Genomic DNA, 22,118 nt, shown 5'->3' on the forward strand with positions numbered 1-22,118 from the left:
ACTATCACTCCCTCTACGACTCTTGTCTCAACTCTAAGCGCCTTTACTTCTCCGACCTTCTCCACTCTCAATCTTCCCATCCTCGCCGTATCTTTCAAACCTTAACTCGACTTCTCTCTCCTCCTACCCTTGACCTCTCCATCGCCTCTCCTCTCTCTGCCTCTGATCTTGCCACCTTCTTTTCTAACAAAGTCCTTAATCTCAGCCAAACTGTCCTCTCCTCCCCTTCTTATTCTCCTCCTCCCCCTCCTCTCCCTCCCTTTTCCATGTCCTCATTCTCCCCTATCTCTCAATCTGAAGTTGCCCTCCTCCTTTCTAAAACTCATCCCACTGCTTCTCCCTCTGACCCCATTCCCACAGCCCTCATCCCTAAAATTTACCACCTCCTCATACCCTATCTTACCTCCTTTTTTTCAGCATCTGTTTATCCACATCCTCCTTCCCCACTCCTTTCAAGCATGCTACCATCATACCCATTCTCAAAAAAACCTTCAGCTAATCCCCTTCTTGCCTCCAACTATCGCCCCATCTCTCTCCTACCCTTCCTATCTAAACTTCTTGAGCGCGTTGTCTATTCTCAACTTTCCACCCTCATCTCTAACCATTCTCTCCTCCCCTCCACCCAATCTGGCTTCCGCCCTCTGCACTCCACGGAAACCGCTCTCATCTCTGTCCTCAACTCTCTCCTCTCTGCCTGCTACTCTAAGCATTCCTCTATCCTTATCCTCCTTGCCCTCTCTGCTGCCTTTGATACTGTCGACCACCTTTTACTCCTTAGCTCTCTCTCTTCTTTTGGCCTTAAAGACTCTGTACTTAATTGGTTCTCCTCCTATCTTTCTTTTTTTTTTTTTTTTTTTTTTTCCCTGCTCCTATCTTTCTAACCGCTCCTTCTCAGTCTCCTGGAGTGGCCGCACCTCCCCTAGCTTTCCTCTCAACCATGGTGTTCCCCAAGGTTCTGTCCTTGGCCCCTTTCTCTTCTCTCTCTACACTTCCTTCTTGGCTCCCATTATCTCCTCCTTTGGTGTCTCACACCATTTCTATGCTGACGATACCCTACCCGGCTCTTCCTCTCTTTCTCCTCCTTCTCTCCTGACATCCACCATAAGCTTTCCTCTTGCCTCTCTGCTATAAAATGTTGGATGTCCTCTCTCTTCCTTACTCTTAATTCTGACAAAACCGAAATCCTGTTCTTCCCAGCCAACACACTCCCTCCCCTCCTCCTTTTATTCTCTCCCCCCATCCCAACTCCCCTTCTATGCCCACGCCCGCAACCTAGGTCTCCACATTGACCCCCACCTCTCCCTCTCTCGCCACATTTCTCTCACTGCCAGATATTGCCGTTTCCACCACCATAACATTCGTAAAGTTTGCCCCTTCCTAACCTTTCACGCTACTAAACTCTTAGTCACCTCCCTTATCTTCTCCAGACTCTTCTACTGCTCCACTCTTCTCTTTGGACTCCCCTCCTCTCACCTCTCCCCCCTCAAATCCATCTACCACTCTGCCATCCGCTCCCTCTGCCTTCTCTCTCCTCATGATTCCATCTCCTCTTCTCTCAACTCACTAGGCTTGCTCTCTTTTCAATCACAGCTTAAATTTAATTTCCTCTGTCTAGTCTTCAAATCTCTCTATGCCCTTGCCCCTCCATACTTATTCTCCCTTCTCACTTTTTATACTCCCTCTCACTCACTCCGTTCTGCGGATCTCTCTTATCTCTCCTCCTCCACCCTGTGCCCCTTCCCGCTTCCGCTCCTTCCAACTTCTAGCTCCCTTCCATTGCAACGCGCCTACCCCTTCCTGTACACTCTATTACCTCCTACTCCTCATTCCGCACTTCTCTAAAATCTTATCTCTTCCACTCACCCCCCTAGCTTCCTTTTTTCCTCTCACTACTGACTGTACCTCTTCCCACTCCTCCCACTCACTCCCTCCCTCACTTAGCCCCTCTCCTTCAGCTCCTTCCTATCAATATTGTAAATTGTTCCTTGTACTGTTCTCTGGTTCAGATTAAATTTGTCATCCATTGCTTATTGTATTATGCTTGTTCCTCTTGTTAAGCGCTTTGGATTAAAGCGCTATATAAATAAAAAAAAATACAAAATTGTGCATGACTCTTCAGACCCCCGGTTTGAAGTGAATGGTTCCAAGATTGGCCAGAAAGGTGTCTGAGGAGGGCAGATTTCCGGCCCATAAATGTCCCTATTACAGTGGGGTGGGTACAAGTCCAGTGACTGAGGGGGGAATCACTCAGAATGGCGCATTAATACACAGCTGGGGTATCCCCTGCCGGGGTCACGTGTGGGTTGCTTTGTCTTGTCTGTGTGTAGCAGGAGGTCTCGCCACAAATGGGCTCAGGATAAAGTTTGGGCTGAAACACAGGACATGGAGAACACCGTATTGGGGTTCTCGAAAGTCCATGAGTGAGCTAATCGCCACCTCAGTGCTGTAAAGAGATTAAACCCTTTCTTGCTGGTAACTGGGGCAATTATTAATGATTCTCTCCTCACCTGTTGATAATCTGTGAAGCATAAGCATTGCACATCGTTTGAACCTGCTATTTCTTTCCTCCTGAAAAGCTCCAGAAGTGGAATTTCTGAGTCTCCAGACTGGGTCTTCCTTCTACATCCCAGCCATGGGTGTATCCCCTGCAGAGGTCTATTGGAACCCATCCTCCCCTCCCGGCTGCACAGGATCAACCATCATAAGTGTAATGCAGGGAGTGGCCCGACCCTACACATTCCAGCTCCTGGGCCGAGTTGATGAGCGCCTGTCCAATGGAAGCATTGTGATCCGCAGTCTACGGCCAGAGGATGCAGGGTTTTACGTGGTGTGTGCTGAGTCTTCCAGCACACCTGTACGAACCATCCTGCTAACTGTGACCGGTGAGTGACCCTTTCCTAATATTCTCCTATTAGGATGCAGACTGTCCGTCTTGCAGCTTTGCAGGGCTGCATGTTACAGGAGGCCTCACTACCCATAGCCCTTGTTTGAAGGATTTTCCTGTACACTTAGGAAGGATTTTGCTTTTTGCTGCTTTAACTCCATTGACATCAATGGGACACCCTTGCTTTTACTATTATTTTGAACCCTTCCTGACTTTTGGAGGTAAGTGACGCCTTTTTGCTTTACTTACCTTGCTATGCGTATCTGTTTTAGGGGCACTGATTAGTCGTTATGGCAATCAGTGCAGGGGAACTCTGTTCTCCATTGTAAAGTTCTCTGTTTGTTTTTCCTGCACACATCGCCTTCTGTGGAGTGCGGTAGGGACACTTTGTGGTAACTTTCATGTTGTGTCCGGGATGGGCTGATGGCAGCCGATACTTCTATGGTGTTTTTAGTCTTGTGCCCTTTTGCATGTTACCGCTTGCTGCCATTTAGATTACCATACTCTCTACAATGGCCGTGCCACGTGATGTTTGACTGTCCTTTGGCCATCTTGTAGTGTGGCTTGCTTCCTGCCCTGGAGTTTCTGGATTCTTCCTATAGTACACCGTTTTCCAGGGAAAGCTACAGGCAAAGTCTGTGTGTCTGGACCCAGTCCACATTTCGTTCCAAAGTGCCTGTTGGGCAAATGCAGTGGCCAGACGCTGTCCAGTCCTGCCAAGTTTGAATGGTGAATTTGGAGGGGCGTAAATAGTTCCCACAAATATGCCTGAGTATAGTGAGGGAGCCAGAACCAACCAAAGAAGTTTTGGGGAGGGGATTTACCCCCGCAAACCTTTTTGAATAATGTGTTAAAATGATTAAGTGAACAATTTGGAAAAAAGACAGATGGTTTGCAATTGTTTTTGTATGAGAAGTCACAACAAAATCGAATAGATGCAATTCACCAACAGTGCACAGGATCATTTCTCAACACATTTTCATGATGACTTTCCCCACGATATATGCCAGTATAAAAACATGTTCATGCTGGCTGTGCTCATACATTTCCATGCTGGCTGCACCAATATAGACAAGTTTTCTCATACAAAAATGTACTAAAGTTTGGTTGCACAACGTCAGTAATGCTACTATAAGAAATCATGTCCACATCCGGTTCGGCCAATTTATGGCAGTATCCACTTGGAAGAACATACACCCACTGGCGTTGCCATTAAAAATGCGTTGCCACAATATGAAAACCTGGCCAAACTGGCTGCACCAAAATGTAATTCTTTGCGTGTAATAAAACGGCATGCTTGCTTTATCATAAGTGCCCAGTAAGAAATGCATTGCCAAAGAAATAGCTAGACTGGCTGCACCAAAATGCCAGTCTAGCCACTTAATAAGAGTCATCATGCTTGCTTTATCAGAAACCCACGATGCTTGAATCCCTCCGAAATCCCTCCCAGAATCAATAGCTCCGCATGTCACAAACACACAAGCATGTGAGTGAGTGCATGATGGAGGACTGATGAAGTGTGTGTGTGTGTGTGAGTGAGTGCATTTGTGAGTGTCTGGGCATGAGGTGGACTGAGGCTAAATGTGTGCGGAAGTGAGTGCATGTGTAAATGTCAGGGCAGGTGGGGACTCAGGCTGTGTGTATGTGTAAGTGTGTGCATGTCTTGGTGTCAGAATGGGTGGAGGAATGAGGCTGAGTGCATGTGTGAGTGTCAGGGTAGGTGGGGCATTGCAACCTTATCTATCCACAAACCTCCCATACTCCGAACACCTTTGAAGTTGCCCTCTGGAACACCAGATCGATCTGCAACAAAACCACTGCTGTTCTCGACCTTTTCTTACGCCTTAACCTTCAATTTCTCTGTATCACTGAAACTTGGATCCCTCCCCACAACACCTCTTTTCCAGCATCCCTCACCTCTTCTTCCTCTTCCTTCGCACATGTCCCTCGTCCCTCAGGCCGTGGAGGGGGCCTACGCCTTCTTTTTCATCCTCACTTACTTCCTCTCCATCTCCTACTCCTCTACCCACTCTTGCTTCCTTTGAATTCATGTATAAAATCTTTAACTCTCCCCACGCTATATCATTCCTCATCATTTATCGCCCCCTGGCCCTGTTGGCTCCTTCTACGAGGACATTGACCATCTTCTCAGCCTCCTCGCCCCCACCCCCACCCCACTATTTATACTTGGCGACTTCAATCTCCATCCCTCCTCTACCTCTTCCTCCTCTCCTCTCTTGTCTATCCTTGATTCCTACTTTCTCACTCCTCTCCCCTCTCCTCTTACTCACCAATCCGGTTCTACCATTGACCTTATCTTTACCTCCTCCTTTACCGCTTCTCCCATATCCTCTCTACCTACATATCTTTCTGACCACTCCTTGCTCTCCCTTTCCCTCCCCCCTCCCCTTTGTCCCTCTCCCCTCCTTCCTCCACCCCCTTCTTCCGACGTGACCTACGTAACTTCAACCCTTCTATCTTCCTAACTTCCTGCTCCTCTTCCCTCCCCCCTTACCCACTTCTCTTCTCTCTCAGCCACTGAAGCCTCTTCCACCTTAACTTCCTCCCTCACCTCAACTCTTGATCTTCTCTACCTTCTTTCTCCCTTCTGCCCTTCTCGGCGACCTGCTCAACCCTGGCTCTCTCCTCACCTTTCCTCTATGCGCCGCCTTCTTAGGTGCTTTGAACGATCCTGGCTTAAGCACCCTACCTCCTCCAATCATGATGCATACTTCTACTATCACTCCCTCTACGACTCTTGTCTCAACTCTAAGCGCCTTTACTTCTCCGACCTTCTCCACTCTCAATCTTCCCATCCTCGCCGTATCTTTCAAACCTTAACTCGACTTCTCTCTCCTCCTACCCTTGACCACTCCATCGCCTCTCCTCTCTCTGCCTCTGATCTTGCCACCTTCTTTTCTAACAAAGTCCTTAATCTCAGCCAAACTATCCTCTCCTCCCCTTCTTATTCTCCTCCTCCACCTCCTCTCCCTCCCTTTTCCATGTCCTCATTCACCCCTATCTCTCAATCTGAAGTTGCCCTCCTCCTTTCTAAAACTCATCCCACTGCTTCTCCCTCTGACCCCATTCCCACAGCCCTCATCCCTAAAATTTACCACCTCCTCATACCCTATCTTACCTCCTTTTTTTCAGCATCTGTTTATCCACATCCTCCTTCCCCACTCCTTTCAAGCATGCTACCATCATACCCATTCTCAAAAAAACCTTCAGCTAATCCCCTTCTTGCCTCCAACTATCGCCCCATCTCTCTCCTACCCTTCCTATCTAAACTTCTTGAGCGCGTTGTCTATTCTCAACTTTCCACCCTCATCTCTAACCATTCTCTCCTCCCCTCCACCCAATCTGGCTTCCGCCCTCTGCACTCCACGGAAACCGCTCTCATCTCTGTCATCAACTCTCTCCTCTCTGCCTGCTACTCTAAGCATTCCTCTATCCTTATCCTCCTTGACCTCTCTGCTGCCTTTGATACTGTCGACCACCCTTTACTCCTTAGCTCTCTCTCTTCTTTTGGCCTTAAAGACTCTGTACTTAATTGGTTCTCCTCCTATCTTTCTAACCGCTCCTTCTCAGTCTCCTGTAGTGGCCGCACCTCCCCTAGCTTTCCTCTCAACCATGGTGTTCCCCAAGGTTCTGTCCTTGGCCCCTTTCTCTTCTCTCTCTACACTTCCTTCTTGGCTCCCATTATCTCCTCCTTTGGTGTCTCACACCATTTCTATGCTGACGATACCCTACCCGGCTCTTCCTCTCTTTCTCCTCCTTCTCTCCTGACATCCACCATAAGCTTTCCTCTTGCCTCTCTGCTATAAAATCTTGGATGTCCTCTCACTTCCTTACTCTTAATTCTGACAAAACCGAAATCCTGTTCTTCCCAGCCAACACACTCCCTCCCCTCCTCCTTTTATTCTCTCCCCCCATCCCAACTCCCCTTCTATGCCCACGACCGCAACCTAGGTCTCCACATTGACCCCCACCTCTCCCTCTCTCGCCACATTTCTCTCACTGCCAGATATTGCCGTTTCCACCACCATAACATTCATAAAGTTTGCCCCTTCCTAACCTTTCACGCTACTAAACTCTTAGTCACCTTCCTTATCTTCTCCAGACTCTTCTACTGCTCCACTCTTCTCTTTGGACTCCCCTCCTCTCACCTCTCCCCCCTCAAATCCATCTACCACTCTGCCATCCGCTCCCTCTGCCTTCTCTCTCCTCATGATTCCATCTCCTCTTCTCTCAACTCACTAGGCTTGCTCTCTTTTCAATCACAGCTTAAATTTAATTTCCTCTGTCTAGTCTTCAAATCTCTCTATGCCCTTGCCCCTCCCTACTTATACTCCCTCTCACTCACTCCGTTCTGCGGATCTCTCTCATCTCTCCTCCTCCACCCTGTGCCCCTTCCCGCTTCCGCTCCTTCCAACTTCTCGCTCCCTTCCATTGCAACGCGCCTACCCCTTCCTGTACACTCTATTACCTCCTACTCCTCATTCCGCACTTCTCTAAAATCTTCTCTCTTCCACTCACCCCCCTAGCTTCCTTTTTTCCTCTCACTACTGGCTGTACCTCTTCCCACTCCTCCCACTCACTCCCTCCCTCACTTAGCCCCTCTCCTTCAGCTCCTTCCTATCAATATTGTAAATTGTTCCTTGTACTGTTCTCTGGTTCAGATTAAATATGTCATCCATTGCTTATTGTATTATGCTTGTTCCTCTTGTTAAGCGCTTTGGATTAAAGTGCTGTATAAATAAAAATAAATAAAAAAATACAAAATTGTGCATGACTCTTCAGACCCCCGGTTTGAAGTGAATGGTTCCAAGATTGGCCAGAAAGGTGTCTGAGGAGGGCAGATTTCCGGCCCATAAATGTCCCTATTACAGTGGGGTGGGTACAAGTCCAGTGACTGAGGGGGGAATCACTCAGAATGGCGCATTAGTGCACAGCTGGGGTATCCCCTGCCGGGGTCACGTGTGGGTTGCTTTGTCTTGTCTGTGTGTAGCAGGAGGTCTCGCCACAAACGGGCTCAGGATAAAGTTTGGGCTGAAGCACAGGACATGGAGAACACCGTATTGGGGTTCTCGAAAGTCCATGAGTGAGCTAATCGCCACCTCAGTGCTGTAAAGAGATTAAACCCTTCTTGCTGTAACTGGGGGCAATTATTAATGATTCTCTCCTCACCTGTTGATAATCTGTAAAGCGTAAGCATTGCACATGGTTTGAACCTGCTATTTCTTTCCTTTTGAAAAGCTCCAGAAGTGCTCTTGAGACTCCAGACTGGGTCTTCCTTCTACATCCCAGCCATGGGTTTATCCCCTGCAGAGGTCTATTGGAACCAAACCTCCCCTTCCAGCTGCACAGGACAAAGCATCATAAGTGTAATGCAGGGAGTGGCCCGACCCTTCACATACCAGCTCCTGGGCCGAGTTGATGAGCGCCTGTCCAATGGAAGCATTGTGATCCGCAGTCTACGGCCAGAGGATGGAGGGTTTTACGTGGTGTGTGCTGAGTCTTCCAGCACACCTGTACGAACCATCCTGCTAACTGTGGCCGGTGAGTGACCCTTTCCTAATACTCTCCTAAAAGGATGCAGACTGTCCGTCTTGCAGCTTTGCAGGGCTGCATGTTACAGGAGGCCTCACTACCCATAGCCCTTGTTTGAAGGATTTTCCTGTACACTTAGGAAGGATTTTGCTTTTTGCTGCTTTAACTCCATTGACATCAATGGGACACCCTTGCTTTTACTATTATTTTGAACCCTTCCTGACTTTTGGAGGTAAGTGACGCCTTTTTGCTTTACTTACCTTGCTATGCGTATCTGTTTTAGGGGCACTGATTAGTCGTTATGGCAATCAGTGCAGGGGAACTCTGTTCTCCATTGTAAAGTTCTCTGTTTGTTTTTCCTGCACACATCGCCTTCTGTGGAGTGCGGTAGGGACACTTTGTGGTAACTTTCATGTTGTGTCCGGGATGGGCTGATGGCAGCCGATACTTTTATGGTGTTTTTAGTCTTGTGCCCTTTTGCATGTTACCGCTGTTGCCTAGGGATCTAGGCCCAAATGAAGGACGCACACACGGAGAGATAAGAGGAACTTCTTTATTCTTTCACAACCAAACTGGAACTGGCACTCGCAGCGCACGTGCCCCATAACCCCCTTGCCCAGTCAAACTCCGCCTTTCCAACGGAGGGGGCTCACGAGCGTTAACCCCTTGAGTCCCGGGTAACACTACCCCCGGACAATATGTCCAAACATCAACTTGACACGCTGTGTCTCAACAAATAACTCAACACTCTTCAACAAGTCTCATCGGCTTCTTTATGAGCCGTCTCGGCCTCTCACCTCGAGTCCCCAGATCAGGCTCCTCTTCAATCACTTCACTCTGGGCCATGTCCCGGGGGTCCCTGTAGTTTTCCTAGCCCCACGCAGAGCTTGGGGAAGGCCTCCGCGATGTCTTCTTGTGAGACGAGCGATTGAGTTTGATGATAGGCAATCGCATCTACCGTGTTCCCCTGGCCGGGTTTGGCCGCTGCGGCAGTGATCACGTCTCCCGCATTCACGTGAATTTCGATCAGTCCGAGGTGCGACGCCGTGTAGTAGCTAAGGAGGCATCGGCTCTTGGCGAGGGACCGTATCACGTGAATGGTCGCATCGACTTGCCGCCCGTTCAGGAGAAGGCACTGGGTGAATTGACCCACCGTTTGGAGCGGGGTGGCGGCACCCCACTGGAAGATTCTGGAGCGAGACGGACTGAGCTGTGGCGGGCATGGTATCCTGGCGTAGTCTTGTTCACCCATGATGTTCACTGTGGCCCCAGAGTCGATCATAAATTGAAATTGGCAATTCGCCATCTTGAGCGGGATCTGCGGGGCCTCCCTGGCCTCTTTGTTGTCGAGGATGAGGTTCACGAACTCATCCTGGTCGTAGTGGTCCTGCGGCGCGTAGTAGGCCGCCGCCTGGTCGTCTTGGCAGAGGGTTTCCGGCCTGTATTCTGCAGGCGGGTTGTCGTATTCGTCTGTGAAATGTCTGGGCTGTTCGGCCTGGTCATACGGAGGGGCATATCCTGCCGCTAGGTATTCGTCCATCGCACGAACGTAACGCCTCTGGCCGAGGCCCTGTTGATATGGTCTCGGCTGGCTGTATTGCAGGGGTTGCGGGCGGAACGGCATTCTGGGGGCCGCCTGGGGCCGCATCGGTGGAAATGGTACGCCCTCCCTGCAAACGGAGCGAAAGTGTCCTTCTCTCCCGCAGTTGGTACATCGCTGGGACAGGGCTGGGCAAGACCCTGAGTGGGGGAAGGACATCCCGCAGCGGTAGCACTGTCTTTGCAGACGCGGGGTTGACATCGACGGGGCAATCGGTGGTCTATATGGCTGAGGGCCCCTGTCGCCTTGACGGGGGGGCAGTATGGCGGCCACGAATTCCCCTGAGTCCACTTTCGCGTTGTTGGAATGGCCCATGGCTGAGGCCTGCGCATCCACCCTCTCGTGGATGCGGGCGAGTTCACTGACCTCGGGCATGGTGAGCGGTTTCTTGAGGAGCTGTTTCTTGAGTGCGGGGGAGAGGCATCCCTCGATCACCCTCAGCCGGATAGCTTCCTCTAACGAGAACGCATCAAATTGGCAGTTCGCCCCTTTCACCCGTAGACGTGTGATGAATTCGTCGACGGTCTCTTGCGGGAGTTGGGTGCATTGATTGAACAGGTATCTTTCATAGTCCCGATTGACTTCGATGATAAGCAGTTTGTCCAAAGCGCCGATCAGCTTGGGAAAAGTGTCCTGGTCTGTGGGCGGAATGGCCTTGACGACCGTTTTGATCTCTCCCCCTACCAGGTTAAGGAAAATGTCTCTCATATTGGGGGAGTCCCCGTCGCCGGAACCTCTCACGAAGTGTCGAAAATCGTCCATCCAGTCGGTCCATCTGGGGCCTTTGGTGGCCTGAGGAGTCATAGTGAACGGCGGGGGCAGTCGTAGTTGAATCGACTTCGCCACCCGTGGCAGTTGAGGCGAGCCCTGGCTGGACCCCGGGTTGGAGGTGCTCATGGCGCCTGGGAGAGAAGGCCCACGGGTGCGCGGGCGGGGTCGCTTCCGCGGAGGTTCGACGGAGGAGGTCCGGCAAGGCGGATTCGGCGGAGTGCCGTGTTGCGCGGAGGTGGAGCAGGAGGAGGGGGCTCGCTGGATCGGCCACCACAGGCGGACTGCCGTAGGAGGAGGACTCCGGTGCGCGGGAGAGATCCTCGTCGCCAAATGTTGCCTAGGGATCTAGGCCCAAATGAAGGACGCACACACGGAGAGATAAGAGGAACTTCTTTATTCTTTCACAACCAAACTGGAACTGGCACTCGCAGCGCACGTGCCCCATAACCCCCTTGCCCAGTCAAACTCCGCCTTTCCAACGGAGGGGGCTCACGAGCGTTAACCCCTTGAGTCCCGGGTAACAACCGCTTGCTGCCATTTAGATTACCATACTCTCTACAATGGCCGTGCCACGTGATGTTTGACTGTCCTTTGGCCATCTTGTAGTGTGGCTTGCTTCCTGCCCTGGAGTTTCTGGATTCTCCATATAGTACACCGTTTTCCAGTGAAAGCTACAGGCAAAGTCTGTGTGTCTGGACCCAGTCCACATTTCGTTCCAAAGTGCCTGTTGGGCAAATGCAGTGACCAGACGCTGTCCAGTCCTGCCAAGTTTGAATGGTGAATTTGGAGGGGCGTAAATAGTTCCCACAAATATGCCTGAGTATAGTGAGGGAGCCAGAACCAACCAAAGAAGTTTTGGGGAGGGGATTTACCCCCGCAAACCTTTTTGAATAATGTGTTAAAATGATATTTTTCACAGCACACTTAAGTGAACAATTTGGAAAAAAGACAGATGGTTTGCAATTGTTTTTGTATGAGAAGTCACAACAAAATCGAATAGATGCAATTCACCAACAGTGCACAGGATCATTTCTCAACACATTTTCATGATGACTTTCCCCACGATATATGCCAGTATAAAAACATGTTCATGCTGGCTGTGCTCATACATTTCCATGCTGGCTGCACCAATATATACAAGTGTTCTCATACAAAAATGTACTAAAGTTTGCTTACACAACGTCAGTAATGATACTATAAGAAATCATGTCCACATCCGGTTCGGCCAATTTATGGCAGTATCCACTTGGAAGAACATACACCCATTGGCATTGCCATTAAAAATGCATTGCCACAATATGAAAACCTGTCCAAACTGGCTGCACCAAAATGTAATTCTTTGCGTGTAATAAAACAGCATGCTTGCTTTATCATAAGTGCCCAGTAAGAAATGCATTGCCAAAGAAATTGCTAGACTGGCTGCACCAAAATGCCAGTCTAGCCACTTAATAAGAGTCATCATGCTTGCTTTATCAGAAACCCACGATGCTTGAATCCCTCCGAAATCCCTCCCAGAATCAATAGCTCCGCATGTCACAAACACACAAGCATGTGAGTGAGTGCATGTTTGAGTATCACAGATGATGGAGGACTGATAAGTGTGTGTGTGTGAGTGAGTGCATTTGTGAGTGTCTGGGCATGAGGTGGACTGAGGCTAAATGTGTGTGGAAGTGAGTGCATGTGTAAATGTCAGGGCAGGTGGGGACTCAGGCTGTGTGTATGTGTAAGTGTGTGCATGTCTTGGTGTCAGAATGGGTGGAGGAATGAGGCTGAGTGCATGTGTGAGTGTCAGGGTAGGTGGGGGCTGGCTGAGTGCATGTTTGAATGTCAGCGGAGGTGGGGGACTGAGCTTAAGTGTGTATGTGAGTGCATGTGTTGTCACAATGGGTGGAGGGTTGAGGCTAAGCACGTGTGAGTGGCTGCATGTGTGAATGTTAGGACAGGAGGAGGCTGAGTGCGTGTGTGTGTCGGGGCAGGTGGAGGACTGGGGCGAAGTGCATATGTGAGTGCATGTGTTAGTGTGAGGACAGGGTGATGACTGAGGCTGAGTGGGTGTGGGATTGCATGTGTGAGTGTCAGAACTGCTTGTAACATTAAAACTGCACCAGAATAGTAACATTAGAAGGTGCCCCCGCACCACCAAGTGTGCCCCTCCCACACAGTCTCTGAACATAGACCCTCTCACAATGTTTGAAGGGTTAGCCCCCTCCGATGAAATGTTAGCCTAGGTGCACCCCTGCAGGGTGGTGGGAGTTGCTTGTTGAGGTCTGTGCGGTATTAGATGTGCGCAGGTGGTGTGTGTGCACGTGTGAGAGATGACTTGCACATGCATGGTTGCATAAAACACAAGATACTGTGCCCTCACCCTCTCTGCTTCTCCCCCCCCCCCTTCCAGGCTCTCCCTCTCTCCGCTACTTTGTCTGGAGTCTCTCGGAGGAGGTCCCAGGTATCCCCCGCTTCTCCATAGTGGGGTTCCTGGATGATATCCCGATCCTCAGCTACAGCAGCGACTCCCAGAAGCTGGAGCCCCGGGGCCCTTTGGTGGAGAAGACCATGGACCCCCAAGAGTGGGAGAGGGAGACAGACTTCGCAAAAGAAGCGGAGCGGGTGATGAGAGCAGAACTCCTCACCGTTGGAAACAGACGCAACCACACAGAGGGTGAGTGATAGCAGAACAGGGGCACAATGAGACCGTCATGCGAGGGGAGAGGCACTTCCAGAGACTTGCTGCCCCGTTCACTTTGCCTCAAAGGAATGCTTTTGGTTACTACTGTCAAATTAGCAGCCAATGGTTCAGCTTAATGCCCATTGGGCAGTGACATTGCCCAAAAACAAGATGGGCTTTAAATACAACCTGCACATTTTGACAGTAACTGCCAGGATGACAGTGGTGGAATACATTGCTGGGGTTGTGTTGTGTTGCATGTCTGTTGTAAGGCAGGCATGGTATCAACAGTAAGACAGACACAAGACCCCACAGTTTAAGGGTGTTAATTGAACTTCAAAAAGGGTTTGAAAAACGCCTATCTAATGCTAAATCTACAGATGGGAGCAAGCTACGACCATCAAACAATAATAACGCAGTACTAGTGGTGTCTTGTCAAAATAAAGGGGCCTATACTAATAAACCCATTTCCAATCCTTACCTCTAAATGCAAATAGTGTGGGAAATAGTGTTACGAAAAAGAAAGTGTTAAAAAAATGTTTGTCAGGATGTTAAGACCATTGACCTCCCTCCACCACGTTTTCAGCGTGTGATAAGGCGGCACACTTCATTTTAGCACAATCTCTGGCTTCTCCAGCACAAGGTTACAGTTCAATCATTGACACCAGGGTCTTCCATGACCAAGTCTCTTTGCTTCTCAAATCTCTTCGGTCAGAGGGCCTGATGCGACAAACAAACGATAAGTTCTTTTCCGCTTTCAGATTTTCACAAGTATTCAATTTAGGTGATTGACTATTCACCCCAGATCTCTCTTAGCTGGGCTCAGATCCCTTTCGCACAATGTTCGTCACCTTGGATCCCCTCATCCGGCCTCAGATCCTCTTAACACAATATTCGTAGGATACTCTTTTTTTCGGTGTGACTCGCGGTTTACCCCAGATCCCCCTCAGCCGGGGCTCAGATCCCTTTTAACACAATTAGTCTCCCTCGGCCGGGCTCGGACCAATTTCAATTAACAACACAGTTCAAGGGTGTTTATTCAACTGTATAAATGGGTAACCTAAATCTATGATGGGAGCAAGCTACAACCATCAAATGATCATAAGGTAGTCCTAGTGACGTCTTTTCAAAATAAAAGGGTCTATACCAAAAAAAATCTATTGCCAATCCTTACTGCTAAGTTATAAAACAGTGTGGGAGGGTGTAAAAAAGAAAAGTCTCCACAAAATAAGTCAGGATGTTATGGCTGCGGTCTCCCTACCTCACGTTTTTAGCACGGGACAAGGTGGGACTCTTGAGCACAGGACACTCATGGGCTTCTCCAATATGAGGCTACAGATACTTGTAGCGATATCCGGACCTTTGTTGGCCAAGTCTCTTCACCCCTGGATCCCCCTAAAATGGGCTCTGATCTTCTCACTGTGTTAGCCTCCCTCCGTCGTGTTCACTACAGCCTTTCACTCAGCAGAATTTCCCTTGTATTCACAAGCCTCAATGTCTATTTAAACAACCTCTCACTGTGGACATCCCTCAGCCGGGTTCACTGTTGTCAGCACAATGTTCACGGGTGCGTTACTATTCACCCCACTTCGCAGGCATCCCTCAGTCAGGCTCATGTTTGCCAGCTACAGTTTGGTTTCTCCTGGCACCCCTCGGTCTGGTTCACATTGCCATCTTTGCATAATTCAACAAAGTCATTCTAGACCCCTTAGGATCTTTTCTTACCTATGTTTGGGTCGTAGCCACCAGTCAGGCCTTCCCTTAAGCCCCCAGAAGGGTTTTCCACACAAGTCTTTTTTTATCACAGTGGTTTCAGATCGGTGACTGTTTACCCTAATTCTCAGGGTTCACACTTGCCTCATTTTCACAGATTTGGCATCCCTTAGTCGGGTTCACATTTGCCTCATTTTCACAGTTTACTTTGTTTAGCTTTCTCTTGGCATCCCTCAGTCGGGTTCACATTTGCCTCATTTTCACAGTTTACTTTGTTTAGCTTTCTCCTAGCATCCCTCAGTCGGGTTCACATTTGCCTCCACTACGCGCCAAAGACTTTCAACTGTACAAGGGGGTTTGGCTTGACCCTCCCATGACCACTTTGACATTTCACGGCAGCCTCCCCTAAGGCCTCTTGGTACTTGCAGTTTCTACAACCAAAGACTTTCGACTATGCACAACATTCATCATAGCCCGTTGCAGGACCACTTCGATTTCGTTGGGTGAGACATTGGGCCTCATTACGAGTCCGGCGTTAACCGAGGCGGTAAAACCGCCTGGTTAACGCCGGACTCATATTACCATTCCGCCTCTGTGATTCCTGGATTTACCGGGGCATTACAGCCCCGGTTGTCCGGAAATCACGGAGGCGGAATGGTGTAAATCCCCATTCCCATTGAGTCCTATGGGACTGGATGGAAATGGGGATCATGGAAACACCGGCAGCATCTCGTAATGCTGCCGGTGTTTCCTCGTCCGCCTGCATGCGGGAGGTGTTAAACCCGCCAGGTCAGACCTGGCGGGAACATCACCTCCCGCCTGCAGGGGTTGGACTCAAGCGGTCCGGAAACAACGGTGGCGGCGGGTTTACCGCCACCGTTATTTCCGGACCGCCTGGGTCGCAATGAGGCCCATTCTCCTTGTTCAGGAGCAGGTCACCAGTTGGAGTCTGTGTCTTTTAATCTTCTTAAATGTTGCCACTGCAACCTTGAGTTTAACACAGTCCGGTTCCTATCAGGTTCTTCCGACTCACCTGCTGTGTTGCATTCGTTGTCTGCTCTTTTTCCGCTGGAGTGAAGGACGGTACCACAATCGCAACTTCCCCTCTCCTCCCTGGCTATCCGTGCGGGAGGGTTCAACGTACCACTGACATCCGTCACACCATTCACCAGCTGCGATCCCCAGTCTTATGTTTCTTTTGTCAGAGGCTTTGCGGGTCTGGGTTGAAAAGGGCAAGGGCAATTCCCTCCTTGACATTCTTTCAGGTCTCGCCGCCTTTCTCCTCTGTTTGAACTGCCGTCCTGGAATGACTGCTTCCTCGTACGGTTGGCCTTGCTCTCCGTCTGCTCTCGTGCTGCACCTTTTATCCCTGTGGGGAAGGGAAAGGGCCATCAGCTGTGTGTAGTTACTGTCAATTGCCTGACTCTGCATGGCCCTTATGTTGGGACAGGTCAGGTGAACGGCCCTGGTTTTAGTCTGTTGTCTTTCACAATGTAAAGAAGTGTTTGTGTCGGGAAAAAGAGGGCTGTGGGTAGAGTTTCTGAATATCCTATGGGGTACTATGGGTAAAAGGTTTTAGAAAGATGGGGGTACCGTGTCTCACCCGTCGGCGTCCCACCTCCACTCCCCGAGGATCCCTCATCCAGGTGATCCTCCCGCACTGGTCCACCCCCAGGAACTGGATCCAATAGGGATGGCCGTGTCCTGGCCACCTGGATGACAGATCCTTGGGGACTAGCAAGTGAGACACCTTCAGGTTTCACACAACAGAGACTTTAGAATGAGCACCCACGTGGTGCCGGACCACTTGGTCTACAGTATCGTATCTTAACTTCAAAGTTCAGTCTCTCATCTGCTGTTTTAATTATATTTGTGTTGTTTGTCACATATGCTTCATACACTGTTCTCTTTAGTTTTCTCTAGACAGTGTTGCTGCTTGCAACCTTGGCTCCCACACAGCCCGGTCTGGCATCAGTCTCCCCAACTCACCGGCTGTGGTGACTTCACTGGTGCTGCTTTGTTGTAGGAGCCAAGGGCAGTAACCCGGCGGCAAACAATTCTCCCCACCTTGACTATCAATGCAGGAGACCCCGGGTACCTCCGACACACAATGCAGGATTCTTCAGCTTTGATTCTAGGTCTTACGTTTCCTATTCTCGAAGGCTCATGAAAGTTACGGTCTTTCTGCGAAAATGTCAAGGGCAGTACCCTCCATGCAAGCCTCTTCGGTCTTGCCGTCTTTCGACTTGTATTAAACTGCCATCTTGGAACTGCTGCTTCCTCGTGTGCTTTGCCTTGCTCAGAGTGTACTTTCGTGCTCCGCCTTTTATCCATGTGGGGAAATGTGAATGAAGTGGTGTGTGCGTGTATTGATCAGTAATTGCCTGACCCTGCCTGATCATTGTATTGGGACACGCCAGGTATACGGCTCGGGTGTTGGTCCATTTTTGAGGGGATTGGGTCCTCCAACGTATTCCATATCTATGACAAGTAATCACCACAGCTGTGCTGCTTCGGAAAATGTTCTGCGTCCTGCATCGATGACGTCGATACGCTGTCCTCGATGGCCTCCGTCGAGCCGACGTCACCGGATGTTATAAGTAGGACGCACGATGCCCGTAGCCTCCGTTCTGTTTTTCCGAAACGTGTTCGCTGCGGAGATCTCGGCGCGCCTCGGTTCTTCTGAGTTGTTCTATCGGTTCTTCGAACCAGTTTGTTTGTGAAGATTTCCATGATGTCTTCGTCTTCTTCTACCTCGCGGCAGGGTTTCAAGAAGTGTTGGGACTGCGGTTCCAAGATGTCGCTGACGGACCCGCATGACGCCTGCCTCTGGTGCCTCGGTGAGGACGATTGTGCCGATTGCCAGTCGTTAACTTCGAAGGCCTTGTGGGAGCGTAAGAAGAAGCTTTCTGTCGGTAAGGTGTTGAAGCCCTGGAAGTAGAAATCCACTGGGCTTTCGACTGACGATTCGAGGGGCGACTCTCTGCATCGTCGGTGTAAGTCCAGGTGGTCTCGGTCCCGGAGTGGGTCCTGCCATTCCTCTGCCTCTTCGAGGCACTCACGGAAGCGCCGTCACTGGTCGCCTTCCTCGTCCGAGGACACCGCCCGTCGGCGGGTTGCTTGTCCCACCAAGCATTCCTCTCCTGCGGAATGGGATTCATTTCATAAGGAGATGATGGCGATTTTTCAGTCGCATGGCTCTGTTCCGTCCGCACTGTCGAAAGACGCCGGCAGGGAGCGTGTTGGAGACACTGTTTGCACGCCTTCGGGCTCAAGGGGTCGTTGCGATCACCGGGAACCTTCGAGGTCCCGGTCGCACAAGGTGGATCGCTCTAGCCATGCCCGCTCCAGGTGTCACGCCACTTACCTGGAGACCGGGGTTCTCCGCACCTGCTCGCTCTCCTCCCTCTTGGCGGATCTACCCGCGCTTTCGCTTGCGGGGATCCGCCATGGGGAGAGCTTCTAGGGTTCCCGTCAGGAGTCCTCTGCGCATGCGCGGGTGACCACGGTCTCGGTTCGGCGCATGCGCAGTAGATTGGGCCCTCTCCACGGCGAGAGCTTGCGCTTCAAGCCTCGCTTTGGATGCGCCGGCACCCGGCAACGAGACGGTTTGCGTTTCAAGCCTCTCGGGTGCCGGCCATCCCATAAAACGAGCTTCGATCAGGGGCAAGTCGCGTCCCAACGCGGTTGTGCCCTGATCGTGTTCTTCGCTCGTTTGTTTGCTCTCCAGTTCCAGTCCTGTACTTCCGCCCGCTCCAGCCTGATTTCTTTCCTGGTTTCTCGTCCTTCCTGCGGCCCATGGTCCTTCCCTCCTTTTGTGTTTGCTTGGAGGTCCTTTTGGTTCCCGGAGTTCCCAATCCTGGGGTGCCTTTCCCTCTCTCCTGGGTTCCCATTTTCTGTCCTTTCCCAGTCCAGTTCCTGGGTTTGGTTCCCCAGTCCAGTTCCTGGGTTTGGTTCCCACACTCTTGCCTGAGCTGCTACCTGGTTCCTTTTGGGACTTTTGAGACTACCAGCTGCTGCACCAGTCGGACTACCATCCTGCCTGTCATTTTCGTTTCACCAGTAGTTTGCGGGTGCCTGGCTCAACCATCTACTTCAGTCTTCCTGAACACGCTCAGCAGCAATAACAGCATCTCCTCAACGCTCCTCTTAACAGGGTGCTTGGGACCTCTTCTCGGAAAGTACTTCGGACTCTACTGTTAAAGGACATTCTTCATCTGCCTCTCCTGTCAGTGCTTGCACTGTCCTGACGCCACGCTAATCAGGAGAGAGCGTCCCGTGGCGTTGGGAGTCGGTCCATCGTCCACCCTGTTTCAACCTTGGGTGGTGGAGAGGCCGGTACCCCGCGTCATTTACTCATCAGAAGAAAGTCGTCAGTCTGGCTGCCACGTCAAGATCTTCATCCAAGTCTACAGGTACTCTTCACTCTCGTGATACTCACCTTAACATCAGGCCCCGGTCCTCGACGCCATCGAGACCGTCAGAGCCTGTGAGGTCTTCGAAGAAGACGTCGATGCCTTTGGCACCGAGACTGTCGAAGGACATGCTCGGGGCTCCACCCTCGAGGCCTGTGTCAAAGCCATCGGTGCCACGCTCGACGTTGACGCCGATTCCCTCGACGCCTTTCGAGGAGGATTTCTTGGAGGCGCCCCGGAGACCGGGGGAAACCCTGAGGAAGGCTCTGGCCAAGTCCAAACACGTGCCCTCATCCAGGGATTTGTTCCAGCCTCTTGACTATATTTCTGAGGTGGATGAAGGGACTGATGATGGTATGGTTCCTGAGGAGGTTGCTGATGACCTATTATCTGGTCATAGCCAGTTAGAAGACCTGCGTCAGTCTTTGCACGAAGCCACTGGTCTGGACACCTCCCCGGAGGTTGAGTTTGGCAGGCCTGAGCTGGGTGGTACGCATGCTGAATCCTCGTACCGGTGCCTCATGTCGAGGGTAACGGAATACTTGGGGTGGTCTGCGCCAGCAGGAGATTTTCTGCAGGATGACCTGACAGACATCTTGGACCAAGGTCCACCAACTGACCCGGTACTGCCATTCCATATGGCCTTGCAAAGAAGGGTGGCAGAGGCTTGGACTGCTCCAGAGAGTCTCCCGGGAGTGGGCAAGTCCTTTGCCGAAAAAATACTGTCCTGCCAGTAGCGACCCCAGCTACTTGACTACGCATCCCACTCCGGAGAGTTTGGTGGTGCAGGTGGCTATGGCCCCGGCAAAACAGGCGTTGTACCCTACCATCCCTCCTGATAGGGACGACAAATGTTTTGATGGCTGGGTGAAGAAAGGGTTTTCTTCAGGGGGTATGGCTTTACAGGCAGCCAACTCCGTGTGTTTCTTAGCACGTTTCACTCATACTCTGTGGAATCGTCTCTTTGGCGGCTGAACATATTCCCAAAGGGGAGGAACGGGATGGCTTTCTTGCTCTTGTTCGGGATGGCAAAGATGCCATGTGTGAATCTGTTCAGTCGGGTCTGGACGTGGCAGATTGCGTGGTTGCAGAAGTCGGGGTTTGCTCCTGATGTGCAAGCCTGGCTTCTCAACATGCCCTTTGATGGTGAACATCTTTTTGGCAGCAAGGCTGACGAGAGCCTTGAGAGGTTGCAGACCTCCAAAGCTGCAGCGAAGTCGTTGAGCGCTGCAGTTTGCCAACCTCTGCCTTTCGTCCTAGGGGACAGCAGTGGAGGGGAGGTTCCTTTCGATACTACTCTTCCTTTGGTATATCGAGAGGGGCTGCAAGTCAAAGGGTCCACCGTAAGAGTGCCAGAGGTGGAAAAGAAGGTACTCGAGGTGCCAGAGCCACTCGGGCAGTTGCCTCTTTACCCTCAGGCACTGCCACTTCAGCTCAGTCATGAGGCCATGTCCCATGGTTCGCCAGTTGGGGGAAGGCTGGCACAACATCTTGTAGAATGGCGTGCCATTACTTCAGATGTGTGGGTTCTGGAGATCATGGCCCACGGCTACTGTCTTCCTTTCCGGCAGAGGCCTCACGACAATCCACCAGGTAATCTCTCTTTGAAGAGTCCGGATCCGCTCCTTGCACAGGAAATAAAATCCCTGCTGGAGAAAGGCGCCATAGAACTGGTGCCTGTAGCGGAGAGGAACAAGGGATGGTATTCCCCTTATTTTTTGATTTCGAAGAAAGACGGGGGATTAAGACCCATCATGGACTTGCGTGGTTTGAACAAGCTCCTCAGGAAGGACAGGTTCAAGATGGTTACTCTCTCTCAAGTCCTCCAGGCCCTTCAACTTCAGGACTAGTTGGTGTCTCTCGACCTCAAGGACGCTTACTTTCATGTGCCGATCCATCCCAAGCACAAGAAGTACCTGAGGTTCGCGGTTGGCGACTTGCACTTTCAGTTTCGGGTCCTGCCGTTCGGATTGACCTCCGCCCCGAGGGTTTTCACCAAGCTCATGGTGGAGGTGGCAGCGTATCTCAGGAAAGGGGGAATTCACGTTTACCCCTACCTGGACGATTGGTTGATCAGGGCGCGCTCTCCCGAGCAAGTCCTGGATCATCTGTCAGTCACCTGCCACTCCCTTCACAGGCTGGGCTTCTCCCTCAACTTAAAGAAGTCCCACTTGACACCAACTCAGCGGCTCCAGTACATCGGAGCAGTGCTCGACACATCCCTGGGGCACTGTTTTCCTCCCCAGGTGGGGGCTCATCACATTCAGCAGATGGTGCACAAGTTACAGCTGCCCAGATTCTCCCAGCGTTCGAGTTCTTGAGATTGCTCGGCCTCATGGCATCTTGCATTCTTCTGGTGCCAGAGGCCAGGTTGCGGATGAGATCTTTGCAATGGGCACTCAAGCTCCAGTGGTCTCGGTCCTCCGGCAGGATGTCGGACCCTGTTCAGGTGCTGTCTTCGGTCGCCCAGGATCTTCTGTGGTGGGCCGTCGAAGGCAGTCTGATGAAGGGGGCTCC

At 51.0% G+C, this 22,118-nt stretch overlaps 1 protein-coding gene across 4 annotated transcripts in view; it reads left to right on the forward strand.

The window, feature by feature from the left end:
- The window catches only part of LOC138522103 (major histocompatibility complex class I-related gene protein-like), a 346,521-nt gene that overhangs the window by 162,464 nt on the left and 161,939 nt on the right, over positions 1 to 22,118 (forward strand). For 2 of the 4 annotated variants that reach the window (XM_069635363.1, XM_069635362.1), the window contains exons 3-5: positions 2,577 to 2,882; positions 8,144 to 8,446; positions 13,204 to 13,467. In XM_069635363.1, coding sequence (XP_069491464.1) covers positions 2,577 to 2,882; positions 8,144 to 8,446; positions 13,204 to 13,467 — 873 coding nt within the window. The remainder of the gene's footprint in view (positions 1 to 2,576; positions 2,883 to 8,143; positions 8,447 to 13,203; positions 13,468 to 22,118) is intronic. The other 2 variants (XM_069635364.1, XM_069635365.1) reach the window with 2 other exon arrangements.

The sequence above is a fragment of the Ambystoma mexicanum genome, chromosome 13 (assembly GCF_040938575.1).
Source record: "Ambystoma mexicanum isolate Mex_15411 chromosome 13, UKY_AmexF1_1, whole genome shotgun sequence".
In the NCBI taxonomy this organism is placed as follows: domain Eukaryota; kingdom Metazoa; phylum Chordata; class Amphibia; order Caudata; family Ambystomatidae; genus Ambystoma; species Ambystoma mexicanum.